At 61.3% G+C, this 11,940-nt stretch overlaps 3 protein-coding genes across 3 annotated transcripts; 2 read left to right on the forward strand and 1 right to left on the reverse strand.

The window, feature by feature from the left end:
• Nucleotides 1–142: 142 nt before the first annotated feature.
• On the forward strand, nucleotides 143–3,122 carry CHLRE_12g490100v5 (uncharacterized protein). Its single transcript, XM_043067903.1, has 6 exons — nucleotides 143–411; nucleotides 504–667; nucleotides 1,095–1,180; nucleotides 1,486–1,709; nucleotides 2,040–2,209; nucleotides 2,509–3,122. Exons 1-6 carry the CDS (start codon nucleotides 235–237, stop codon nucleotides 2,696–2,698), a joined length of 1,011 nt encoding a protein of 336 aa, XP_042918032.1. The 5' UTR covers nucleotides 143–234; the 3' UTR covers nucleotides 2,699–3,122.
• Nucleotides 3,123–3,128: 6 nt separating this feature from the next.
• On the reverse strand, nucleotides 3,129–6,364 carry CHLRE_12g490050v5 (uncharacterized protein). The gene is made up of 9 exons (XM_001690879.2): nucleotides 6,324–6,364; nucleotides 5,717–6,162; nucleotides 5,505–5,565; nucleotides 5,333–5,372; nucleotides 5,071–5,141; nucleotides 4,734–4,811; nucleotides 4,269–4,492; nucleotides 3,981–4,150; nucleotides 3,129–3,820 (listed from the first exon to the last, which is right to left on the reverse strand). Exons 2-9 carry the CDS (start codon nucleotides 5,975–5,977, stop codon nucleotides 3,628–3,630), a joined length of 1,098 nt encoding a protein of 365 aa, XP_001690931.2. The 5' UTR covers nucleotides 5,978–6,162; nucleotides 6,324–6,364; the 3' UTR covers nucleotides 3,129–3,627.
• Nucleotides 6,365–7,738: 1,374 nt separating this feature from the next.
• On the forward strand, nucleotides 7,739–11,908 carry CHLRE_12g490000v5 (uncharacterized protein). Its single transcript, XM_043067902.1, has 8 exons — nucleotides 7,739–7,929; nucleotides 8,018–8,140; nucleotides 8,251–8,321; nucleotides 8,408–8,465; nucleotides 9,828–10,031; nucleotides 10,304–10,550; nucleotides 10,713–10,849; nucleotides 11,189–11,908. Exons 1-8 carry the CDS (start codon nucleotides 7,858–7,860, stop codon nucleotides 11,276–11,278), a joined length of 1,002 nt encoding a protein of 333 aa, XP_042918033.1. The 5' UTR covers nucleotides 7,739–7,857; the 3' UTR covers nucleotides 11,279–11,908.
• The last annotated feature ends 32 nt before the right edge of the window (nucleotides 11,909–11,940 follow it).

The following is an 11,940-nucleotide window of genomic DNA, read 5'->3' on the forward strand; positions in this document are numbered from 1 at the left end:
TCCTATAGACATTATTATTATCAGGACCGCGATCATCCGCCGAGTTTTGGACTAGTCCGACATGCAGCGCTGTCCCATCAAACCCCGTTCAATCGTCGAGACTAAGTTCCCGTGTGCTCCGCTCTGACGCCCACTTGTTTTAGGCTAGGGGAACTGCACTTAACTAGAGTCAAGCAAGCTCACAAGTTTCGTTGTATGTGGGCGGTCCGGAAGAGCGGGGCTGCGAACCTAAAAATGACTATTAGCAAGGAGGAAAATGCGGAGACTCAAATCCTCATGCCTAAGCCGTCGCTCGGCAGCAACAACGGCTCGGCGATGGGCAAGCACATTTTCGGCTTGCCTTCGGTGCTCGTGGCTGGTCTCTGCTACTGCGCGGCATCCGGCTCAATGGTGTTGCTAAACAAGCACGCGGTAGGCAGGGCGGAGCGCTCGTGCTTGCTGAAGTGCCGCTTCGTGCCCCACAATGCAGTAACCATCTGCGACACATTTCTGCTGTTGTGCAGCTCGCATCATTCGGCTTCGGTTCTCCCACTGCGCTGCTGTGCTTCCAATGTGCGCTGGCGGCCATCCTGGTGAAACTTTGCGAGCTGGTTGGGTTTGTCAAGCTGCAACCCCTGAAGCCGGACCTGGTAGCCGTTTGGTTCCCTGTGAACCTCATCTTCGTAGGGTGAGATGGGGCCTGGCTAATTGGGCGGGCTGGGCTTGCGAGTCAACAACATTGATCTACGTTTGCGCGCCGCGGCCCGCCTTGCGCCAGCCTTTTTGGTGTGCGGGAGCTGTGGGCCAACAGCAATTCCTCTGTTGGGTGACGGGTCCATAAATTGATGAAGAGGCATGCGAAACTCCGTTGCAAACACACCCCGTTACCCTGTTGTGGTGAACGGCAGCGGACACCGGGCGCAAGGCCCCGGCCGTTTAGATTTCGTTGATGCACCGGGCCTCGGTCCGCCTCGCGCAAGCTTGAGGACTTGGGTGTATGCTGTCGTTACGCAAATAGGGCGGCCTTCCGGGGAGGGAACTGCCCTGCTACCTAAACAGCTGCGCTCGCTTAGACGTTCTGCGAAAACTCACACTTCACACACACCTCCCGACAGGATGATCGGGACTTCTTTCTACGCACTCAAAGAGGTCGGCGTGGGCATGGTGACCGTGTGGAAGAACCTGAGCAACGTGGTCACCGGTGCGTGGCGGCGGCGGCGAATGCGGCTGGCGGGGCTGCGTTATGCCGCGTGGGCGGGGTGCGCTGCCAGCATCTCGTGGACAGTGTGCTTATGCAGACAGAGCGGGAGGGCATGTTGCCAGCGCTCCACGCCACTACGCCTACTCACGTTACCATGCCTGCATCCGGGGCTTGTGCAGCAGGGACGCCTCAGCAGAGGGAGGGCATCGCGTGGTTGAGCAGTACCCGCAAGTTCATCTCAAACGGCTACTCACTATTGAATGCCGTTGCAACCCCCTGCCCATGTCCTCCCGTTCTCCTCACAGCCTGCGGTGACGTGTTCATCTACAAGCGCACGTACACGTGGCAGGTGTGGGGCTGCCTGGGCCTGATGCTGGTGTCGGCCGTCGCGGGCGCCTCCACGGACTCGCGCTTCACCTGGCTGGGCTACTCGTGGCAGATCGCCAACTGCTTCTTCACCTCCGCCTACGCCCTTTATCTGCGCTCGGTGATGGATAAGGTGGCGGAGCACACCACCAACAAGCAGAAGGTGCGTGCGGACTGACCTGGAGCAGAAGGGGTTGGCTGCGGGATCCGCATGGCAAGAAGAACACTGGATTAAGAACGTCGGGGTATCCAGGCCCAGTGTGGCAGTGCTACATGTGGGTCTGTCGCAGTTCGCTTTCGGCGCTCAGTTGGGCAGCATTCAGCGGCAGCAGAGCTCTGATTGGTAGGCCAGGCGCAAGTCGTGTTGGAGGGCAGGGTTGGGATGAACTCGGAGGGCAGCGTGCGGCTGTTCACGACAATGGGGGCTAGCGCAGTAGCATGCCTTTGATTACATAACCTCTGGCGCCATCGTGCGTGTGTCGCCGAATGACAGATGGACGAGTTCAGCATGGTGTACTACAACAACCTGCTGTCCATCCCGCCCATCCTGGTGGCGATGTGGTACTTCGGCGAGTTCGAGGGGCTGCTCGACGAGCCGGCCCTGCGCAACCCCAACTTCCTGTTCGTGTCAGCCATGGGCGGCATCATCGGCTTCGGCATCAGGTGCGCTGGCGTCTACAATCGGAGCACCTGCACGCGTCAGGGCCGGGCCATGCGACTATCGTCATTTACGGACGGGGTCGGGCGGTGGCGTATCTTGGGAGAAGCGCGTACCTTTGCACATGCGCTATTAGTAGAGGGGGCAGACAAGGGCCAAGTGCTCGTGTCTGATGCTAGCGTGCGGACAGCGTGCCGTTTACACGAGTGCACGAGTTCCCAACAGCTGCCTGAGCAGCGTACGCCGCCCCTGCCGCGTCCCTGAACACTCCCCTGCCTCGTTTGATCGTCCCTACGGCCCACAGCTTCAGCAGCCTGTGGTACCTGTCCCAGACCACCGCCACCATCTACTCGCTGGTGGGCGCGCTGAACAAGATCCCTGTGGCGGTGGTGGGCATGCTGGCGTTTGCGGAGCCCACCAACCCCAAGAACCTGACCAGCATCATCATTGGCCTGGGCGCCGGTGTGCTATTCACCCGCGTGAAGAGCAAGTAGAGCCGCGGCTCGGCCACGGGCGGCTGTTGCCGTCGCAGGAGTAAACGTTATTATTGGTGTCGAGCGTTCACGACGGGATTTGGGGCGTGCGCTTTGGCGAGTGGTGTAAGCGAAGGAGGCACTTGCAGGAAGGCGGGAACGGAAGCTTAGATGGTTGTCATCTCCCACTTGCATGCATGAGCGGCTGATGGCATCGTTGGTCACGGCTGGCTGCATGGAGTTCTCTTGCATGCTGGCATCTAACTGAGCGGGGCTGAAGGTGCAGGAAGTTGAAGGTTGCGCTGGGTCCGTCCGGAATGGCGGTTATGGTCTGGGGCACAGAATTCATGACTCTCGGGTGCGTACGAAGGATGTGCGCGCTGACATTCCATTCATAGTCAACAGATGGATTGGCAATACATATGCTCTGTAAAGATACCAGGTGGAGGATAGTCAGGATACGGTGGATGTGCTAAGGACGGGATGCATGTCATGCCTTTGACAGGGGCATCGCCACAGGGCGCCTTTAACCCAGCTTTGGATACTAGTGTGGACGTGAACCGCCCACTCACCCACTGCAGCATGACTGCATGAGTGTGTGATGGGACAGGGTTCAGGCAGGTTGGCGAGGTCCCATAGGGTGCAGCGGACGCCCATACCCCAAGCAGACAGCAAACAGTTGACTGCATGAGCTGAAGTTGTTCTCTCACAGTGCAGCCCTTCGCTCGCCAAGCGCACTCATATCCCAGAGTTTGTACACTAAACGCTTCATAAATATGATAGAAACACCCGCCTGCAACTCCTAGCTTGTCTTCGCATACTTCACCCCGTCCATGCTGCAAAAGCTTGTAGAACGCTTTCCACCAGCCACTGCACTGGCAACCGCCCACGTCCTTATGCGAAACGTGTGACCGCACACACGCCTAAACATCAAATGCAAGCCGCCCTGCCTACTTCTTGCTTTTGTATTGTGTGAACATAACGCCCGCCCCCAGCCCAATCACAATGGAGGACAGGTTCTTGGGGTTGGTGGGCTCCGCGAACGCCAGCATGCCCACAATGGCGATGGGGATCTTGTTCAGCGAGCCGATGAGCGAGTAGATGGTGGCGGTGGTCTGGGACAGGAACCACAGGCTGCTGAAGCTGTGGGACGCAAGCACACGGGCCGAAAGTGGGTACAGTCAGAGGCACATGCATCCTGGATTCAACCCAAAGACCACCCCCGTTACCCCCAAGCGCCCGCTCCCCTCTCAAACACGTTGCCTGTAATTTCCGCGGCCCTCTTGAAACCCGCCACACGCACCTGATGGCGAAGCCCAGGACGCCGCCCACCATGGCCACCATCTGGAAGCTGGGGTTGCGCAGCGCCGTCTGCGCCATGAGGCCCTCGTACTCGCCGAAGAACCACATGAGCACCAGGATGGGCGGGATGGACAGCAGGTTGTTGTAGTACACCATGCTGAACTCGTCCATCTGCGCGATTGGGGTTGCGACATGTGATCTACTCACAGTGTGGGGTCTGGGCCGGTGCGCGCAAGACCTGAGAAAGCTACAAGCATTTCGGACAGGCACTCGACCGCCCGCCTCCTACCTTGCCACCGTCCGTGGTGTAGTCGGTTACGCGGTCCATGACGGAGCGCAGGTGCAGCGCGTACGCCGACGTGAACAAGCAGTTGGCAATCTGCCACGAGTAGCCCACCCAGGTGAAGCGCGAGTCCGTGGAGGCGCCCACCACGGCGCTTGCAATCATGAGCGAGAGGCATGCCCACACGGGCCAGGGGTAGGTCTTCTTGAAGATGAACAAGTCACCCAGGGCTGTGAGCGGGGCATTGGGGAGAACAAGGGGCGGCTTTGCTCCGGATGTTGAGGCAAAGGCGGCAGGGGAGGGCATAGCTGGGCATGCCAAGCAAAGGAAGGAATGCCAACTACAACTACACCCCAACATCTGTACCGTGCGTCCGATCTCCCTGCCGCCTTCGTGTTTGTGTGTTTAAGCCGTTATTCGCCCCCATACCCTTGTTCCCGACTGCTTCCCCATGCGCTGAGCCCCGCGCACCTGTGGTCAGGTTGGCCAGCTGCTTCCACACACTGAACATGCCAATGCCCATCTCCTTGAGGGCGTAGAAGCCCGTGCCTGGCATACAGCGGATACGGCATAGCGGGACGCTCAACGGCGAGCTAGTGTAAAAGAGCAACCTGCCCCCAAAGGTCTTGGCTGCACGGCATACGGCCATGCCCCGCATCTCCCTGTGGACATACTTGAGCACGGATCACATCCAGTCCTTAGCTACCCCAGGCCCTCATTCGCCCTGCATCACTCCCATTGCCACGCCGCACCCACGTGCTCGGCCACCCCTGACTCCAGTGACCCCCTTGGCGCCGGTTACGCTCACCCAGCATGGCCACGAAGATGAGGTTCACCGGGAACCACACCCCGATGAGCTTAGGCTTGAGCGGCTGCAGCCTATGGGCCAGGCGCAGATAACGGGCATTGGAGAACAGTATACGGTACCCATGTTGGGCATTGATGTGTCCCAGTGTACGAATCATGCAACCAATGGCCGTCATTGCACCGATGGCTACCATCACACATCAACAGCCGGCACCTGCCAGACCCCCTGGCAACACAGGCACAGAACACCTAGCGGCACCCACTTGACAAAACCAGCGGCTTCGCAAAGCTTGACCAGGATGACTGCATTTAAACAGCATTACGATATGAATTAAGTAAAGGGAGTGGGCAGTATTGGATCTCCCGCGAGTTCGCGGGACCAGAGACCCAGCACAGCCGGCACGAGGAATGAGCCCCCGGAAGTGCCGCACTTACCCGCAAGCACGCACTGGAAGCACAGCAGCGCATTGGGCGCTGTGAAGCTAAATGACGCAAGCTGTGGTGTGAGAGAGTGCAAGTGCATTTGGTTAAGTCACTGCTGCACGGCGGGGACGGCAGATTTAGACCACAGCTATAAGGGTGGTAGCAACCATACACCCATACCCGGGCTGTGACCCCAGAGCTCGCGTCAGGGCACCCGGCCCTACCGCGTGCTTGTTCAGCAGCACCATGGACGCTGAGGCCGAGCAGTAGCACACTCCGGATACGAGCGCGCCGAAGGGAATGCCAGCGATAGGCCCTGGTTTCCGCTGGGGGGCTGGCTTGCCAGTGTCGGCGTGCGCGACCACCGGTTTCGCCCCTCCGGAGGACCGGCTGAGCAGCGCAGTGCGCTCCGCACGCTCCTCGTCCAGATCCTCATCTGCATGCGCGTGCGCTGGCAACAGCGACGACACGACGCCGCTAGGCATTGCGACGCTGGAGCGTGAAGCGAGGGTTGGCGCTTCCGCTGGGGCCGCGCCGGTTCTACGCTCTGACATCATGCCACCTCACCCTGAGAGTTCTGTGTGGAGAGCTTCAACTACAAATGAAAGGAACGCAAAGTGCCAGAGCGCAACTGCAGCAAATGATCAGTCGAAAACGTCGCAGCGTCGACCTGTCAAGATTGCGGTCAAATGTAATTTAACTTGCGCCGTGTGTAGCCTTGTGTACGTTGTGTGTGACCCGCTGTCGCCCATACGGGCTCCATAGCAATCAGGCACGGCGACACCGCGGGACACCGCGACATGCATGGCCCAGCAAGTCGCACAAACCTACCTGCGTCAGGTCCTCAAGCTTCAAAGGCCCTCCCCGCGACCGCGACCTCGATCTCAGGCACTCGCAGGCTGGGTGACGGTGGGCGACGGTGGGTGGGTGGGTCACGTGCCAGGACAATCGACATTGTCGATGGTGTGCGGTTGGACCAGGTTGGACCCTTCAGTGCCCCCCCCCCATCCGTCGATGCCCGCGGCCTTCCCCTCCATGACCCCGCAACATGCTTGGCGCTTGCGCGTCGTTGCCAGTTCCCATACGTGCCGGGCTTAACTCCCAAGAGCATGAAATGCGAAGAGTTGGCCCACGCATGCGTGCTGGCCGTACGGGCACCTGGCGATGGCTTATGTGAACTGAGCACGCACGCTTCCAAGCTGCTGGACTGGGATTCCTGCACCTCCGCAGGCGGAACTTCAGGCATGCCTGAGTCACCGTAGGTCCGCAGCCCGTCCGCCGTCGCCCAGCACTGCACAGAGAGGCAGGGGTTGACAAAGGTAATTCCCGCTCAAAGCCTCAAAGGACAAGTGGGCTGCTCCCACTTCTCTCCTGTCTGAGGCCGATGGTTTCGAGACTATCTCATCTCCCGGACATAGATGAGGTCGGTTCGTTCAGGCCACGCCCGCCATGTGTCCACTGTCCAGCCGTGTCCCGTTGTCAAGCACAGGCACAAGCACGAACAGGCAACAACTTAAACAGCAGTAAATCCTGACACACACCGTGCCACGCAATGCCCTACTTGCTGTCTGCTACTAGTAAAGTTGCTTCTCGCTCTGGCTGATTTGGACAGGTCACCGCAGCTGCCCGTCACCGCCCCTGCCATGCTCCCCCTGGACCAGGGTAGTAACCCCAATGGGCGGCACTGGTGTGAGCAAGGATGTTTCATGGAGGACGATGCACATGGGAGTGGGCCGTACTTTGCAATCCCTACACAGCATGCGGCTGTTAAGGGCAGCCACACCTACCAGGTGCAGCAGGCCTGCCTGTGCGTTGGGGGCGGAGGGCGGGAAGGTGGAAGCTGGTGCCTGGTGGAAGCGGCACTCCACCGTATACTAGCAGCTTTGCGGTCTTCCGTAAGTGGGTCCATAGTATCGTATTAGTAGTGGTCCATATTATTATAGTGGGGCAGTGGGGTACTGGGGGTAGTGGGCGTAGTCAGCGTCGAGACAGGAAGCACCGGGTCGCGGCTTTCCCTAGCCCCCAGGGCGCCGCACGATAGGGGGCTTCCCCGACGCCCAACAGGTCTCACCGACTCCCCCACGTAGCCCCCAGTACCATCGTATGTATACTATTACCTTGCTGCTCGAACGGGAGGGCGGCGTGCGCTCACACGCTTTCCTCTCATGCGCTCGTGCCACCTGAGGTACGGCACGCCCTTGCTCGCGCTGAGTGCAGCTCGACGACCCGGCCTCCATCCTTTCCAGGTTATTAGCCTGAACCCGTATGCGCCTGTATATTTGGGTACGGCTAGAAATTCTTACTTAGCAAGACTAAGAGACGAAATCGAACAGATCCTCTTTTCTTTCTTCACAAGCGCGCAAACATGGCGCAACACCAGGATTCCCGTATGTATGAAGCGAAGTACCCGGAGGTGGACGATGTGGTAATGGTCCAGGTGCGCAGCGCCGAACGCGCGAGAATTGGGAGCCGGCACTGCTTTGTGGAGGCGTTTGGATTCACCGCCGGGATCCTTGGTCCTGTAGGTCAAGTCGATAGCGGAAATGGGCGCCTACGTCTCGCTGCTGGAGTACAATGGCATTGAGGGCATGATCCTGCTCTCTGAGCTTTCCAGGCGCCGCATTCGCTCTATCACAAAGCTTATCAAGGTATGTAGGTTTTGGGCACTGCTCGGTCGGGCCAGTCCGCGGAATGGAAGATTTTGGGACCTTGTCGCCGCCGGCTGCCTCGTCCGAGCTCTGTCCGGTGTGGATCGCAGGTCGGCCGCCAAGAGCCGGTGATGGTGCTGCGTGTTGATAAAGAGAAGGGCTACATCGATCTGTCCAAGCGGTGAGTTCTTGGGGCGGGATGCTTCAGCATGACGCAGCTTGCGCAAGTGCTGAGAGCACTAACGGTGTATCACTATCTGGCTGCAGCCGCGTGTCGCCTGAGGACGTGGCGAAGTGCGAGGAGCGCTACAACAAGTCCAAGCTGGTGGGTATGGGTATGGGTATGGGGGACCGGTGGTACGTGGGGTTTGGGCACGCGTGACGTGCGGAGTGGGAACCAGCCGGGTTATACGCGAGTATGCCCGCACCGTGTGGTCGTGTCTTGGGGAGTCTGCTGATGGGAGGCTCAGAAAGTGGGAGCAACCTAGGCGCTGCTGGCGGCTCGGAGGCGTCAGTGCAGGCGGGAGCGAGCAGGCGCAGCTGGCACGGGCACCAGCAGCCGCAGCAGACAACAGAAATGTTCAGCTGGAGTGCTGGTGCTCCTACCGGCCAAGTAGATGGCCGGGGCGCTGCGCGAAGGGGAGCAATGGGAATCGGGGAAGCGCTGCAGGCGGTGTACGCCGCCGCAGTGACTCAACCGCACTTATAACACCGGGGTTCAGAGCAGCGGTCCCAGACCAAAGATGCGTGAGAAGTTCTGCACCCGCGGGCAGTCATTGGGCGCATGGCGATGGCTGCTCTGCTTCGGAGGGCAACTCTTCAAAGCCCGCAGCGGCTCAAAGTTTGTGTCAGCTCCAGACTGGAGCCGCTCAGGGAGCTCGCAGCTCTGTGACCTGGCGCCAGCAGCAGTGTTACAGCTGCTGCAGCTACAGCAGCTTGCGACTGAGGGTTCTGCAGTGAGCTGTGGCAGCTGCGCCGCACGCACACGCCGTGCCACACACAGAGAGCGCGCCCTCTACGCGGGAAGTGCAGCAGCTAGCCTGGCTGCCGGAACTGGCTTGGAGGCGTCCGGTCTGCGTGGCGGCTGGCGGCTGGCGACAGCGCTGCACATCACTGCCGCGTCGGGCCACAACCAACGGCCCAGGCCGCTGCAGCCAAGCATGGGCCTCGGGCTGCTACAGGCTCGTTGCCGGCGGCGTGGACGCGCTGCCGGGGCCAGCAGATGCAGAGGTTGGCGCGGGACTCCGGCCTTGACGCAGCTGCCGCGGGCTGCCCGACCAGGCCTCCAAGTTGCCTGGCGCGTGGGCGCGGAATCAGCCTGGACCCGTGGTTTACCCTCCGGCGTCAGGACGTATGGCACCAGGCGTGCATGGCGTACGGGATGGGCACGAGCAGCACCATGAGCAGGGGCGGCGCTGGAGCTACTGGCGGCCCACAGCGTGTAAGGCAGTCGGGAGCACCAGCAGCAGCAGCAGCCACGGCAATGCTGGACGGCGGGACACCGCCCCGGTTGCGCTTCAGGGCACGGTCTGGGCTCCGCTGCAGCACCTGCTTTCCGCCTCATGGCACCCGTCTCAGGACCTTCCCGGCATTCCGGCGCGTCCTTACTCCGGAATGGAGAACCGCCCGCCCTCCTCACGACGCACTCCTGCCCCCGTTATCCGACCGCGCTGCCGCCCGCCCGCAGGTGCACTCCATCATGCGCCACGTGGCCGAGACCACGGGGCGAGACCTGGAGGCGCTGTACGACAACATCGCCTGGCCGCTGTACAAGCTGTACGGGCACGCGTTCGACGCGTTCAAGACCATGGTGACGGACGAGGGCGATGCCATCTTCAAGAAGCTCGAGGAGGAGAAGGGCGCCGCGGCCACCGCGCTGCTCTCATCCGAGGTGGGTTCGGGTATTCTCGTGTGTGGGTGGGGGGCAGGAGCTGCCGGTGGTGCCGGGGCAGGTCGGCGGGGAGGGCAGGGACGGTGAGGCGGTTCCTCACAGCAGCTGCCAGATCGCGGGCTCTGCAGGCAGGCTGGCAGGGCCACACACCCTAACCCACGCAGATGCTCACCATCACGCCAGTCCCCCATCCTGTCGCGCGCCTGGCCGTCACCGCCTTCGCTCAAGACCTATCGTGGCTCTCACCCCTCCCATCCCTTGCAACCCGGCAGGTGCGCGAGGCGCTGCTGAAAAACATCAAGCGGCGCATGACCCCGCAGCCGCTGAAGATCCGTGCGGACGTGGAGATGACGTGCTTCACCTACGACGGCATTGAGCACATCAAGAGCGCCATCCGCGCCGCGGAGGCGACCAGCACGGAGGAGTGCCCCGTCAAGATGAAGCTGGTGGCGCCGCCGCTGTACGTGCTCACCACACAGACATTGGACAAGAACAAGGGCGTTGAGGTCCTCACGGCGGGTGAGTCGGGGCGGGGCGGGCGCGTCGTCGCGGCGGCGATTTGGTTCTGCAGTTGCCTACTGCGACCTGCTTGCGTCAGCCAACTGCCATGTATCCCCAAGGCTAGAGCCCGAGACTGACTCTCACCACGCACTCGCTCCTCTCCTTGTCCCGCTGCTGCAGCGTGCGAGGCGTGCCAGAAGTCCATTGAGGCCAGCCGCGGCAAGCTGGTGGTGAAGGAGGCGGCGCGCGCGGTGTCGGAGCGTGACGACCGCCTGCTCAACGAGAAGCTGGAGCAGCTGGAGGCAGCCAACGCCGAGGTGGGAGCGGCCGAAGGGGGGGCGGGTAGGAGGGAGGTGCAGAGATGGTGAATGCAGAGGGCGGGAAGCGGCACGGCGGGACGAAAGCTGGGATAAGGTTGAAGTGACAGAGAGCAGGGCAAGCATTGAAGGGGGCAAGCATTGAAGGGGTCGCTAGCGTCGGCTACAGGTTGCACGGGCATCGTGGCCGATGGCGGCAAGTCAGGGAGTGTGCGAGGCGCGGGCGACAGCAGTGTACCCTGACCCGGCAGGTCAGGGACAAAGGTCTGGCTCTGGCTCGCTTTGACCAATGCGGGCTGTGGGCTCTATTACTTACCTGTTATGTCTTCCTCCCCCCAGGTGGACGGCGACGACGAAAGCGACGAGGAGGAGGACACGGGTATGGGCGACATCGACGTGGAGGCCGGCCCCGCCTTCGTGGACGTATGAGCAGGCGGCCGCCGTGCGTGTGGCTCGAGTTCGGGAGGAGGCATAGCAAGCGGCGTGGGGCTTGGGGCTGTGGCAGGGCAGTGGTAGGTGTCGGGGAGACAGGCAACCTGGGGAGGGGTTGCGCAGGCGCAGCGCGCGGGATGGGGACTTGCGCCGAGCCTGCGTGGTTGAAGGCGTGTGGTGCGCTTGGTGAGCGTGGACGAGGCGGTTAGCAGACAGATTAGATGCGGCATGCCAGCAGCAGTGGCCATTCCGTAGGTATGCGTGCGGGTTGCGGGTATCTTGGGTTTCGGTGCACACGATACAGGTTCACACCAACTTTCGGTGGGTGGACGCACGGACGGGCAGTCGGGCACGCCAGCGCGCAGGAGGTGCGTGTCCCGAGTGGCATGGAGCATGTAGGCAGGCGAGGTGGAGTGCAGGAGTGCAGTGCAGGGTTCCGGATGTCTTGTTGGACGTCGGTGGAGGGCGCTAGGCGGCAATGGGGCGCTGCGTGGACTGGGGGCGTGGCGGAGCAGTGCCCAAGTCCTGGTGGCCGGTGAGATTTTCCGTGCTCTCTGTTGAGCCTTACACTCTGGCCGCTGAGTCCGCCCCAAGCGTTGGGCGTCCCTATCAAAACACTTGTTGCGTGCATTTTGCGTGCTCGGTGCCAGCCACCAGCT

Source organism: Chlamydomonas reinhardtii, chromosome 12 (assembly GCF_000002595.2).
Source record: "Chlamydomonas reinhardtii strain CC-503 cw92 mt+ chromosome 12, whole genome shotgun sequence".
NCBI classification, from domain to species: domain Eukaryota; kingdom Viridiplantae; phylum Chlorophyta; class Chlorophyceae; order Chlamydomonadales; family Chlamydomonadaceae; genus Chlamydomonas; species Chlamydomonas reinhardtii.